This window comes from Saccopteryx leptura, chromosome 3 (assembly GCF_036850995.1).
Source record: "Saccopteryx leptura isolate mSacLep1 chromosome 3, mSacLep1_pri_phased_curated, whole genome shotgun sequence".
Lineage (NCBI taxonomy): Eukaryota > Metazoa > Chordata > Mammalia > Chiroptera > Emballonuridae > Saccopteryx > Saccopteryx leptura.
In genome coordinates, this window is record NC_089505.1 from 116764659 (window position 1) to 116778890 (window position 14232).

Consider the following 14232-nt stretch of genomic DNA (forward strand, 5'->3'; position numbering starts at 1 on the left):
AATAAAATATAAAGATCTAATTCTTTATATTTAATTAGTAAAATATAATATTTGAATTTTTACTTTTCTAATAAAGCAAAGCCTAAAAATATATAAAGCAAAAACTGACAGAACTAGGAGAAATAGGTCTATCCACAATCACATTGAATGAATTTTATATGCCTCTCTCAGATTTAAACAAAAAAAAATTAGCAAGGATATGCAAAATTTGACAATACAAATAAGTTTGACCTAATGGACAAGACACATACAGGACACTGTGCCCAGTAACTCCTTCTTTTCTAGCCCACACAGATCATTTACAAAAATATTGACCATATCCTCAACCTTAAAGCAAATTTCAACCAACTTATAAAAGTAAAAATTGTACACAGCATATTTTATGACCTCAATAAAATTAAGTTAGAAACCAACAGTAAAGAAGTAAAGCCACCTTCTTTTAGAAATTAAAAATCATATCTCTAAATGACTCATGAGTCATAAAAAAATTAAGACATGTTTAGAACAAAATGACAAAATGCTGCAGTTTAAAATACGTGGGATCAACTAAAGCAGTAGTTAGAGGAGAACTTATAGCCTATATGCAAGCATTAGAAAAGAAGAAAGACTGAAAATTAAATTAGTAAGACATGATGAAGAGGAAAATCATTTAATAGAAATAACAAATTTAAACAATTTTATTTTTTTTAGTGAGAAAGAGACAGAGAGAGGGACAGACAAGAACAGACAGAAAGGGAGAGAGATGAGAAGCATCAACTTGTTGCAGCACCTTAGTTATTCATTGATTGCTTTCTTATACGTGTTTTGCCAGGGGTGAGGGTTGGAGAGGGGGGTGCTCCAGCTGAGCCTGTGACCCCTTGCTCAAGCCAGCAACCGTGGGTTCAAGCCAGCGGCCATGGGGTCATGCCTATGATCCCACACTCAAGCCGGCAACCCTGCACTCAAGCTGTGAGCCCACGCTCAAGCCAGATGAGCAGATGAGCCTGCCAGTGACCTTGGGGTTTCGAACCTGGGTCCTCACCCCAGATTGACGCTTTATCCATTGCACCACCGCCTGGTCAGGCTAAACAATAACTTTATCAATTTACTCAGTTGGGGAAGGATTTATGAATAAGAATTCAGGGGAAGAGAGAACAGAGACTAGATAATGTCAAGGGGAAAGAGAAAGGGGCAATGAATATGGTAGAGGAAAGAACTAGAGTTTAATGAAATAGAATTTAAAGGACTTTTTTGGGAAAAGGAAGTTCTGATATATATTTTTTAATTATCTGCTGAGAGTTGTTGATCCTCCTCCTCAACCCCCAACCCCAAATCTTCACTGAACACCTATTTTAATGAGCTAATTCATATTTGAGGTTAGAGGGTAAGAATAAAGAAGGGATTATATCCCTAAAGAGATAAAAAAAAAAAACCCACAAGATGAGCAGTGGAGAGTGAAAACACAACTGAAGCTGAAAACCGGAGTGGGAGATGGCTAGTAGAAGAGTCAGGCCCTGGGACTTCACAGGCAACCTGATGTTGAGCAGATAATTAATTTATGCTCACCTCATTAAAGATGGCCACTGCCCACCTGGGGTGGCTGATTGCCTTTCTTGCTTCGGAAGGGGCTTGGTTATGCTAATGTGGGTCGGGGGAGGGACTTTCGATCCGAAAAGTTTTAAAAGGAGGAGCTAGGAGGCCATTTTGGGAGAGAGTTACCACTTCTTGTAGAGAGGAGGAGCCCATATTGTAGCAGTGCAGGGAGGCCACGTGGAGGAGGCAGCCAAAATGGCAGAATGGTGAAGGAGAAGCCAGTTTGTGCAGAAGAAGGAGATGGGGAACAGAGGTGAATAAGACTGGTGAGGTGGAAGACTTTTATTCTAGAAAAACTCAGATGAGTCAGTGGCTTTGGGAGCCCTGAATGGAAAGGGAAGTGTTTTCTGGCTGTGTGTTTTTACTGTTTTGCTAAGTGGAAGTCTAGAATAAAGAAAATGGACCACCAGTTTTTGGTTCTGCAGTTTCTTTTTTTTTTCTTTTTTCTTTTTTTCTTTTTTTTTGTATTTTTCTAAAGTTGGAAACGGGAGGCAGTCAGACAGACTCCCGCATGCACCTGACCAGGATCCACCCGGCATGCCCACCAGGGTGTGATGTTCTGCCCATCTGGGGCGTTGCTCTGTTGCAACCAGAGCCATTCCAGCGCCTGAGGCAGAGGCCATAGAGCCACCCCAGCGCTGGGCCAACTTTGCTCCAATGGAGCCTTGGCTGCAGGAGGGGAAGAGAGAGACAGAGAGGAAGGAGAGGGGGAGGGATGGAGAAGCAGATGGGCGCTTCTCCTGTGTGCCCTGGCCGGGAATCGAACCCGGGACTCCTGCACACCAGACCGACACTCTACCACTGAGCCAACCTGCCAGGGCTGGTTCCGCAGTTTCTTTACCATCGGTCCGAATCAAACCTAAACCTGCGTTGGCCAGGTGACTTTGATGGTGGCCGCAGCTACTGGCTTTACACTAGAGAAGCACAAGAATACCCAAAGTTATGGAATGAGTTCCGGGCAGATTTTACCTAGACCTGAAGAGGTACAGTGGCCTATCTGACCTATTTTTATTATGTATCTGAGTGAGTTAATTTACAGGAGAAATATAAAACTCTCCAACAGTTTCATGGCTTGCATATCCTCTTCTTGGGTTCAAATCTACCCAGGAAGCAAAGTATGCTAATGGGCAGGCTGTTTGGCAAGTCTGGACCTAAAAACAAAGATATGCTAAGTGATCACAGTCATCCAGGGGACAAGCTGATACAGCCATGGCCACATCTAAGGCATTTTACAACAATAATGAATGACGTTATGGGGGACATCAAGGTCACAAAGCTATTAAGTGAGAGCTGGGATTTCAACTCGGGCACATCTGACTCTAAGGCCTGCACTCTGTCTTCATCATCACACGGCCCTTTCAGAGTGCTTCTCACCTAGCTGGCTTCTGTCTGCTTCAAATCATTGTCTAGGAAGAGAAAGACACCATCCTGGAATGGAAACTCAGCCAGTCTGTACTGGGGCTCCTTGCAAGGCCTGGGGGCCTTCTCTGTCAAAGACCTATGACTTGTGTCTGCATTCTACTATTTGTTTCCTATATATGACATGTCTATTTGTTCCTCTATTGCTCCTTCACTGACTTCTTTTGCATTAAGTGGGTCTTTTCTAGTATATTTTAATCCCTTTGCTGATTTAAAACTATTTTTAGAGTAATTTTCTTAGTGATTGCTCTAGGAATTTTAATCCAAACTACCTCATATTAATGCTAACTTAATTCCAATACAACAGGGAAACTTTGCTCCAATATAGCTTATTCCCTACCCTCTTTTCTGGCAAAGATCTATGGAGCATGCATCACTGGGAGACTTCTGGGAAAACTGATAAACTATTTTCAGTTTAATTACAAATACCATATTAGTGAGCTGATAGCACATTACTCAAAGTTTTGCAAAGTCATGATAAACCAAGTACAAAAATCATGATGAACAAGTTTTACTGATTTCTGTGCCTAAAGCCCTACATTCCCTCACACACGCTGTGCAAGAACAAGAACACAGTGTGTGAAGTCAGGAGGAAGATGGTGAGAACTTCAGAATCCACAGCACCTTAAAGCAGTTGTGCAAGGCTGGACTGTATCAGGTGCTCCACAGTCTCTTGAATAGGCCCCGACACAGAACCCAGGGGTCACTAAGTAAGGGACTGAGCCTCTTCAGCTGAGATGAGACTTAGTAATTCTTGAATGGTGTTTTCTTCATGGACACCGAGCTGCTGTTCTTTGGCTAGATTGAAGGCTTTTGTGGCATATTTTTGTGCCTAGAAAAGAATTGCAGTGACAAAAGGAAGCATTACACTGGGAAGCCCCATCTGTGCTCAATCCCAGAAACGTAGCAAAGGACCCATCAGCTTCACACACCAGCCACTGAGCTCTTGTTGGAAACTTGTGAATACACACCGCATCCTTAGAACTAGCCACATGTGTACTGGGTAGACAGGGGACACCAGAAAAAGCCACCCAGCTTGCCAAACTAGGTATACCTTCTTAGTAAAGTGACATCTTTGTAGGATCTTCATTAGGGCCCTTTGAACCAACCCTGGGAGGCAGAGAGATGGGTGCCACAGTAAGCTGCCATCCTCATGGTTCAGGGGGTCACCAGCTGAGTGGAGTTAAAGGACTCCCCAGAGCCTCCTGCCTTGCAGGCTTCCTAGCACTGTCCCAGCCTCAGTTTACCTATGCAACCCTGGGAAGGACCCCTTGAAGGGAGAAAACAACCCACTTCCCATTATGCAGGTTGGACTCAACAAATGAGACATATGAGCATCTGAACTTCTCTGGAGTGAGGGCTTACTCTTACAGCAAAAGCTAATGCACCTGGGCAGTGCATGGCTGGATCCAGCTAGAGGAATTGCTACCTCCGTTTCAGACATGTTGCTTTTCTAGGGAAACTTGCCTTTGAAGAATTCATCATCAGGTAGTAAAGCATGACCAGGATTTTCAGAACAAAGACAGTTTTTTGAGGAGCTTTGTCAGATGTCAATTCTCGGATGTTTAAGATTGAAGTCAGGATCCGAATGGCTTCTGCCTCCTGGGCTTCATCTGCAATGGAAGGGAAGGAAAGAAGAAACAGGTGCTGGGGGGCAGCTGGGTTTGGCCAGATGGATAAGCACTGAGCTGTGAGGGCACCTGGCCCCCGGAAGCCTCCGCACAGGGACATGGTGGAGGCAGCACAAACCACGGCCGGTTGTTCACCTGGAGGACTGTCGCCACGTGCCCAGCAGGGCACTGCACAGGTTCCCACAGCTCCCCAGCTCTGCCTAGTGTGTCACTGTCAGAGTAACCCGAAAAAATGCTCAGTCCTAATGTGGCTAGGGTTTCTCTTTCAGAGTCCTGCATTAGATCTTTTAGGCTCCCAAATACAGAGGATTTGTCACAGTGGGATTCCTTAGGCCCAGCTCAGCTTCCACTCTATAGCAAGACAGGGCAGCAGGGCTTCTTGTGGCTGCAGCATCTGACTTCTCCCCCAAATTCAAGGTGCTTGAGCAATAGCCTTTCTGCTTTCCCTGGGGTGGCTGTTTGCAACTTCCCCCATCAGCTTTTGGTTCTACTTTATACATCATTTATTGACTTATTATGAGTTATTATGGGCCAGACACTTAAAAGCACTTTTTAAAAGTATAGCAAGTCCAGAATAACATTGTTTTGTTCAACATCATTTCATTATAACATTGATAAGGAAAAAAAATCGATTCCTGGTCAGAGCCACTCTCTCCACGACCATGAAAGGACGTGGAGTTGGCACGCCCTTCCCATGTCCGCGTGGGTTTTCTCCTGGTTCTCAGCTTTCCTCTCACATCCCAAAGATGTTCACATTAGGTGACGGCTGTGTCTAACGTGTTCCAGTGCGAGGGTGGGTGTACGTGGCCCTGCAGGGAAAGGGCGTCCTGTCCGCGGTGGGTGCCCCCTGGTGCTCTGAGCTGCTAGGACAGGCTCCAGTCACCTGCGACCTTCAAATGGAATACGCAGGTTGGGAAAGAATTGTCAGGCTTATTTTTAATCTTTCTTAAGTGTGTCTATAGTTCACATTTATTTCAGAGTTTAATATTAGAAGTGTTTTGGGTCTTTATTTAGGAGTTTGTTGATATTTTTGTGATCAGAAATATGAGGTAGGAACTTCACTCGTTTGCACTGATTAGCTGATGGTAAAACCTGTTTTGTTATACATGATTTTGCCGAAAGTCAGTTTCCAAGAACCCATCAAAGACATTAAGTGAGAACTTACTGTGCTAAGCTTACAGAAAAAGACAGAAGGAATATGTTAAGGTTGGCTATCTTGGATAGCTATGATTTCCAAGTTTTCTGCTTCATAGGAGAAAGCTCACTAAAGTTACTAATTTATTAAACCTTAACTCAAAAATTCTCCTGTAAGAAGTCTTCCCTCTTCAAAACACCATCCTCACCTTTTTGTTCTGAGGCTTGGCTTGTAATATTACGTGTCCTCACAGGGTTTCTTTTGGTATTTCCAGTAGGCTCTGTCTCACCAACTACACTGTCAATCTTTCTTAGCCCAGACTGGAGCCTCTGTCTCTCTGTCACCTCAGGGAGAGTGACACTGTGCAGCACTACTCGGCCCTCAGCCCTGGGCTGAGCCCAGGATGGTGAGATGAACCAGACTCAGCGCTGCTGCTGAAAAGCTCACTGTCCAGTCGGGGGGAGGACAAGGTGCCGGGGCCACTAGCCGTGTGACCTCTGCGCTGAGTCTGCCTTGGAGGGATGACACGTGAGAGACGGATGCTCTGCAGTAATCACAGTCGGCTCTGGCGGGGTCTTTCTCCCTCAAATTTGTCCACTGAAAGGCTTTGTGTGATGCTAGGTGTGTGAATTATGGTAAAATTCCTTCGATCTGCCTCAGTTTCCCCATAATCAAGATGGGGGAGATGGCATACGCCCCATGACAGGCACAGCAGCCCCGCCCCTCGGGACGAGACTGTGGACTGAGAGGACGTGTCTGCTCCGCTTCCCAGGAAGGACTGCCACTCACCCAAGCCAGTATCAGTCTCGAACTGTTTGCCCAGTAAATCTCTTTGCTGGATGCGAGCCTCTGAGAGGACTTGATAGCGGTTATTCAGATATTTATTCCAGATCTCAGAGACCTGTTGGGAAAGAAGATGCAATCAGATAGGCCGGCCAGATCTGAGCCATTGGACCAGCCCGCTGGAAGGGCAGCACTTCCCGCCAGGGTTCCTGAAAGTCTGCAGACTCCCTCTCTCATTGAGCCTGGGGAGGGAGGGGTGGAAACCTCAGGAGCCCAAACAGGCCTGGCCACAGTGAGTGTGCCAAGTGTTGGGCTGCAAAGGGGACGTGGCTGATCTGGGGACAGCCCTGGTAGGCTGCAATAACAGTGGCTACCATTGTTGAACACATACAACTAATCTTTTCCATCCTTACAACACCAGTTGAGGTCATAGTCTTACGATTCCCATTTTACAGAGAAATGAACAGCAGCTCAGAGATGTTCACATCGCACTTGACTTTTGGAAAGAGCCATTTTGTGGCAGAGCCAGGAGTTAAAGTCAAGTCTGCCTGGCTTTGGGGCTCATTTCCTTTCAGCTACACACCACCTCTCCCTCACTGATGGGCCTAAAATATGAATAAACACTCGCAGCATGAGAGCCTATATCATACACAGAAATGTTTGCTTGCTAAGTGAGGTGTCACTCTATGACCATAACCAACACTTTAACATACTAGAAACAGGTTAAAATCTTTCACATGCAAAGTGAAAGAAATTTCAAAGTGCACTCATATTTTTGAATCCCTTCATATGACCTTTTAGCAATCATTTTCTCTTATAAACCTCATCTCCTCTAATCACATACCTCAACATGCCCACATGATCTTGCTCCCATGGGTATGACAGAACATATGGCAATCTACTGGGAGGGATTTGGTTCTTACTGACCCATCATTTATTATTTGTTAATCGTCCTATGGATTCTAAGGACCAATCTATTGATAAACTTGGGTGAGTCACTTTATCTCTCTGTGTTTCAAATCTTTCATTTATTTATTTATTTATTTTGTATTTTTCTGAAGTTGGAAACCGGGAGGCAGTCAGACAGACTCCCGCATGTGATCAACCGGGATCCACCGGCATGTCCACCAGGGGGCGATGCTCTGCCCATCTGGGCTGCTGCTCTGTTGCATCCAGAGCCATTCTAGTGCCTGAGATGGAGGCCATAGAGCCATCCTCAGTGCCTGGGCCAACTTTTGCACCAATGGAGCTTTGGCTGCGGGAGGGGAAGAGAGAGACAAAGAGGAAGGAGAGGGGGAGGGGTGGAGAAGCAGATGGGCGCTTCTCCTGTGTGCCCTGGCCAGGAATCGAACCTGGGACTACTGCACGCCAGGCCAACGCTCTACCACTGAGCCAACCGGCCAGGGCCTAATCTTTCATAAATGATCTAATCCCAGTTGTAAGATACAAGGCCTAAGGGTCAAGGCTCAGCTCCCACACTCCACAGCTCACCTTGGTGTACAGTGTGTCCGCCAGGTCCAGCTTATTAAGGCCATAGAAGATATTAGCCAAGTGAAAGTAGCCTCCTGAGGTCCTGATGTCCTCTGTTCCAAATGCACAACTGGCAAAATAAATCTATAGCAGAAGGAAGATGAGTGTTTGAATTCCCTTTGCAAACCATACATTTAAAAAAAAAAAAAAATATATATATATATATATATATACTTGTATCCAGGCTATATAAAGAACTTTTACAAGAGCCCAATTAAAAATGGGCAAAGGGGCCCTGGCCGGTTGGCTCAGTGGTAGAGTGTCGGCCTGGTGTGTAGGAGTCCCTGGTTCGATTCCCGTCCAGGGCACACAGGAGAAGTGCCCATCTGCTTCTCCACCCCTCCCTCTCTCCTTCCTCTTTGTCTCTCTCTTCCCCTCCCACAGCCGAGGCTCCATGGGAGCAGAGTTGGCCCAGGCACTGAGGATGGCTCTGTGGCCTCTGCCTCAGGTGCTAGGATGGCTCTGGATGCAACAAAGTGACGCCCCAGATGGGCAGAGCATCGCCCCCTGGTGGGAATGCCGGGTGGATCCTGGTCAGGCGCATGCGGGAGTCTGTCTGACTGCCTCCCCATTTCCAGCTTCGAAAAAATGCAAAAAAAAAAAAGGAAAAAAGGAAAAAAAATGGGCAAAGGATCTGAATAGATGTCTCTAAGAACATATACCAATGGCTAATAAGCACAAGAAATGATGTTCAACGTTCTTAGTCATTAACAATATGCAAAATAAAACCACAACAGAATACTACATTGTGTTCGTAAAGTCATGGTTCATTTTTGACCGGTCACAGGAAAGCAACAAAAGACAATAGAAATGTGAAATCTGCACCAAATAAAATGAAAACCCTCCCAGTTTCTGTAGGATGATGTAACACCGTGTATACAGCAGAGCAGCCCACAGCCATGCCAGTCGAGATGTGGATGGTACAGAGGAAAGTTCAGTGTGTTCTGTGGCTCGCTAAATTCGAATCTGTGACCAAAGTGCAACGTGAATATCAGCACATTTTTTTTTTTTTTTTTTTTTTTTTCTTTTCATTTTTTCTGAAGCTGGAAACGGGGAGAGACAGTCAGACAGACTCCCGCATGCGCCCAACCGGGATCCACCCGGCAAGCCCACCATGGGGCGACGCTCTGCCCACCAGGGGGCGATGCTCTGCCCATCCTGGGCGTCGCCATATTGCTACCAGAGCCACTCTAGCGCCTGAGGCAGAGGCCACAGAGCCATCCCCAGCGCCCGGGCCATCTTTGCTCCAGTGGAGCCTTGGCTGCGGGAGGGGAAGAGAGAGACAGAGAGGAAAGTGCGGCGGAGGGGTGGAGAAGCAAATGGGCGCTTCTCCTGTGTGCCCTGGCCGGGAATCGAACCCGGGTCCTCCGCACGCTAGGCCGACGCTCTACCGCTGAGCCAACCGGCCAGGGCCGAATATCAGCACATTTTTAATGAAGCGCCACCACATAGGAATAAGATTACTCAATGGGATAAGCAGTTGAAGGAAACCGGCAGTTTGGTGGAGAAACCCCGTTCTGGTAGGCCATCAGTCAGTGACGAGTCTATAGAGGCTATACGGGATAGCTACCTAAGGAGCCCTAAAAAATCTGTGCGTGAGCCCACATTGAACTGCACTGAATAGGTATGAAACTGGGAGAGTTTTCCTTTTATTTGGTGCAGAGTTCACATTTCTATCGTCTTTTGTTGCTTTTCTGTGACCGGTCAAAAGTGCACCATGACTTTACTGACACACTGTATTTCTCACACACTAGAATGGCTCTAATCAAAAAGGCAGAATAGGCTTGACTTGTGGTGACACAGTGGATAAGATCATTAGTTTGAAACCCTGGGCTTGCCTGGTCAAGGCACATATGGGAGTTGATGCTTCCTGCTCCTCCCTCCTTCTCTCTCTCTCTTCTTATCTCTCTCTTTCTCCCTCCTCTCTAAAATGAATAAATAAAATCTTTTTTAAAAACTTTATAAAAAAGGCAGAATACAACAAGTACTGTCAAGGATGTGGAGAAAATTTAAATCTCATACATTGTTGGTATGAATAAAAAAATTAGCCTTGGCTGAATAGCTCGGTCTCTATTGGTTAGAGCATCGTCCCAATATGCAAAGGTTGCCTGTTAGATTCCCAGTCAAGGCACATACCCAAACAGATGATATTTCTGTCTCTCTCTCCCTACCTCTTTCTCTAAAATCAATAACTAAATTGTATTAAATATCATAAAATGATGCAGTCCTCTGTAGAAAACAGTTTGGCAGTTCTCAAAAAGTTAAACATATGCCGTATTTTTCACTCCATAAGATGCACTTTCCCCAAAAAAAAGTAGAGGGGGAAATGCCCATGTGTCTTATGGAGCGAAAAATATGGTATTTTATTAAATAGTTTAACACACCATTTGGTTCAGAATTTTTCTTTCTTTTTCTTTTTTTTTTAAAATTTTTATTTTTATTTTTTTTACAGAGACAGAGAGTGAGTCAGAGAGAGGGATAGACAGGGACAGACAGACAGGAACGGAGAGAGATGAGAAACATCAATCATTAGTTTTTCATTGCGCATTGCGACACCTTAGTTGTTCATTGATTGCTTTCTCATATGTGCCTTGACCGCGGGCCTTCAGCAGACTGAGTAACCCCTTGCTAGAACCAGCAACCTTGGGTTCAAGCTGGTGGGCTTTTCCTCAAACCAGATGAGCCCGCACTCAAGCTGGTGACCTCGGGGTCTCAAACCCGGGTCTTCTGCATCCCAGTCCGATGCTCTATCCACTGCGCCACCGCCTGGTCAGGCCAGAATTTTTCTTTCTTATTTTCCTCCTTAAAACCCTAAGTGTGTCTTATGGTCAGATGTATCTTATGGAGTGAAAAATACAGTAGTTATTATATGACCCAGCAATTCCATTCTTAGGTATATACCCAAGAAAATGAAAACGTGTCTACACAAAGACTTATATAAAAATATTCTTAGCAGCATTATTCATAATAGCCAAAAAGTGGAAACAACCCAAATGTCCCTCTACCAATGAATGGCTAAACAAATTGTGGTATATTCAGACAACGGTCTACTACTCAACAATAAAAGGAATGAATATTGATACATACAACAACATGGGTGAATCTCAAAGTAATTACACTAAGTGAAAGAAGTTAGATGCAAAAAAACACATATCATTCTGTTTGTAATCAAATGTCCAAGAAATACAAACCTAGAGAAACAGGAAGTAGTTGCCTGGGTCTGGGGGTGGGAATGAGAAATGACTCAGAGTGGACATGAGGGATCTCTTTGGGGTGATGAAAATGTTCTAAAACTGGATTGTGCTAATGCCTACATTAGCTACTAAAAATCACACACTTAAAGTGGGTGGATTTTATGGTATGCATCAATAAAGTTGTGGTCATTTTGTTTGTTTGTTTGTTTGTTTTTAAAGCTAGGCCAAGGAATCTGAGCTTAATCTAATTCTTAACAGTGCTGCCCAGCTCAAGACAGAATTAGCCTCTGCTTAATTTGTCAGAGGGCAGAGACTAGATTATTTGTGTAGAGCAATACAGATGAATAAGTGCATTAGTCAAGCTCATAGGTGGAAATTTACAGCATCCTCAAAATTATTTCCTGAAGACAGTTTAATGAAAAGAATTATTTACTGAGATGTGGAAGAGTTAAGGAAGCAACAAGGGCTAGAGAAGCACTGGGGATTTCTGCGGCAAGAAATTATTACCTGGCTCCTGAAAAGGCAAGGGAAGAAAGCAGGGTTACCAAGCTCAGTAAGAACTAGTGTCATGGAAGAAGAATGCCTGACAGTAGTCATGATCATAGAGGAACAATGTCCTGGCTAGAATCGGGATGGGACAGAAGGGCAACAGAGAGAATAAATACCCCAACCTCTCTTTCCTCCCAGCCTTCAATCCCCACCATGCCTCTCACTCTTCAAACACAGCCAAAGCTGGAGCGATGGAGTCCAGGTTCTGTGGTCCATAGAGGTCAGCCTGCCAGGGCAGAGTAGGGCACGGAAATGATTTGGGGTGAGGGGATATGAGACTAATCAGCACAAGAATGTTTCCCTTGGATTTCTGGGCATTTGCAATGGCAGCCAACCAGAGAGAGGACTGCCCAGTGGAGAGGCTGAAGAGAGATGCAACCTGCATGAAGTCTGCAGTCCAACCCTGACCTCATTCAGATTTCAGGCTCAGAAACTGTTCTCTCTGATAATATTGTCCAATACTGAAATTCTCATTGAAACTACAAAAGTTTTGGAAGAACCACTCGATCATCTTCCTCATCATCCTAGCTAACATTTACACAGAGTTTTATAGTTTATAGACCACTTCAATATACCACCAGCTCATTGAAATTTAATAACTGCACTCTGAAGTAGTGACACTGATGTTATTTATCAAAATAACAGCCCAAGTGCTGCACAGGTATTGTCCTAGTATTCATCTCTGCCATGACCCAATGAGGCAGAGACCATTTTATGATTTCTCTTTTACAGGTCGTGAAAGAGGTTAAATAATTTGTCCAAGGCTATGTGGCTTGTCAAACTACAGAGCTGGGTCTAGAAGTAAAGCCTTTCTCTTAACCAGTATACTATTCTGCCTCCCTTTATTACCCTCAGAGGAACTGAGGCTTGGGAAATGATGTGACCTGGCCAAGGTTGCACAGCCAGGAAGTGGAACAGCTGGAACTCAGGTTGTTAAAATTGAGTTCTTGTTAATACCCCACCAAAGAGTCAGCTGTAGACAAAAAAAGCTATAAATAAATGCTCAGTTAAAAAACATAAAACAAAAACAGCCTGACCAGGCGGTGGCACAGTGGATAGAACATCAGACTGGGATGTGGAGAACCCAGGTCCAAAACCCCGAGGTCACTGGATTGAGCACAGGCTCATCCGGCTTGAGCGGAGGCTCACCAGCTTGAATGAGGGGTCGCTGCCTAGAGCGTGGGATCATAGACATGACCCCATGATTGCTGGTTTGAGCCCAAAGGTCACTAGCTTGAAGCCCAAGGTTGCTGGCTTGAGCCCAAGGTCACTGGCTTGAGCAAGGGGTCACTCTGTCTGCTGTAACCACCTGTTCAAGGCACATATGAGAAGGCAATCACTGAACAACTAAGGTGCTGCAATAAAGAATTGATGTTTCTCATCTCTCTCACTGTCTGTCTGTCCCTATCTGTCCCTCTCTCTGTCTCTGTCAAACAAACAAACAATAAAACAAAAAAACAAAAAAACTGAACCGAACTGGTCTCAGAAACACTCAGGCATTAAAATTTAGATTGTTTACATCATTGGCCAGGTGATAACGGGCTTCCTCGTAGTTTTCCTTCGCCATAAAGAGAAGTGCCAGGTTCCGATGCAGTAAAGAGTAGGTGGCATAACTACATTCAGTTGACTTGAGGACTGTCCACTGGGCTTGGCACAGATATTCCTCAGCCTGGACGATCCTGCCCAGACCTGTCCAAAGGAAGGCAGGAAGGTTACAAGTCATATCCCGGCCAGCAAACACACGACGAAATATGTCATGCATTCACTCACTTGTTCATCATTTCAGAAATTGACACACAGAAACATGTACACAAAGGTTCACAGCAGCCTAATCACAATAGCCAAAAATTATAGGAACAATTTAAATGTCCATCAAGTGATGAGTACATATGCAAAATGGGGTCTATCCATATCCATGAGTAAAATATTACTCAGTTATGCAGAGAAATGAAATACTGACACATGCTATAATGTGGGCGAACCTTGAAAACATCATGCTAAGTGTAAGAAGCCAGACACAAAAGGCCACATACTATATGATTACATTTATATGAAATGTCCAGAATAGGTCAAGACCAGAACAGGTAGAGACAGACATGAATTAGTGGTGGCCAGGAAATGTGGGTGTGACTACTCATATGGGTATGGGGTTCCACTGTGGGTTAACTAAAATGTTCTGGAATTAACATTTTAGTTAATGTAGGGGTGGTTGCACAATCTCCTGAATATACTAAAACTACTGAATTATAATTTGAAAGAGTAGATTTTTATGGTATGTGATTTATATATATATATCTATGTACCAGGGCTTGTGCTGAATGGTGGGGATTGAAAGATAAATCAAAACGATTACCTTTGAAAAATTCATAGTTGGATTGGGGAACGAATATGTGACATGAAGACAAATATATTTATAAAA

The 14232-nt window shown here is 44.4% G+C and overlaps 1 protein-coding gene across 1 annotated transcript in view; it reads right to left on the reverse strand.

Annotated features, from left to right (window-relative positions):
- Window positions 1-1242: 1242 nt before the first annotated feature.
- ZMYND12 (zinc finger MYND-type containing 12) overlaps window positions 1243-14232 on the reverse strand; it is a 33021-nt gene continuing 20031 nt past the window's right edge. Inside the window, exons 4-8 of the mRNA XM_066376021.1 lie at window positions 13333-13502; window positions 8032-8154; window positions 6547-6658; window positions 4459-4604; window positions 1243-3823 (exon numbers count right to left, since the gene is read on the reverse strand). Coding sequence (XP_066232118.1) covers window positions 3698-3823; window positions 4459-4604; window positions 6547-6658; window positions 8032-8154; window positions 13333-13502 — 677 coding nt within the window. The 3' untranslated portion in view covers window positions 1243-3697. The remainder of the gene's footprint in view (window positions 3824-4458; window positions 4605-6546; window positions 6659-8031; window positions 8155-13332; window positions 13503-14232) is intronic.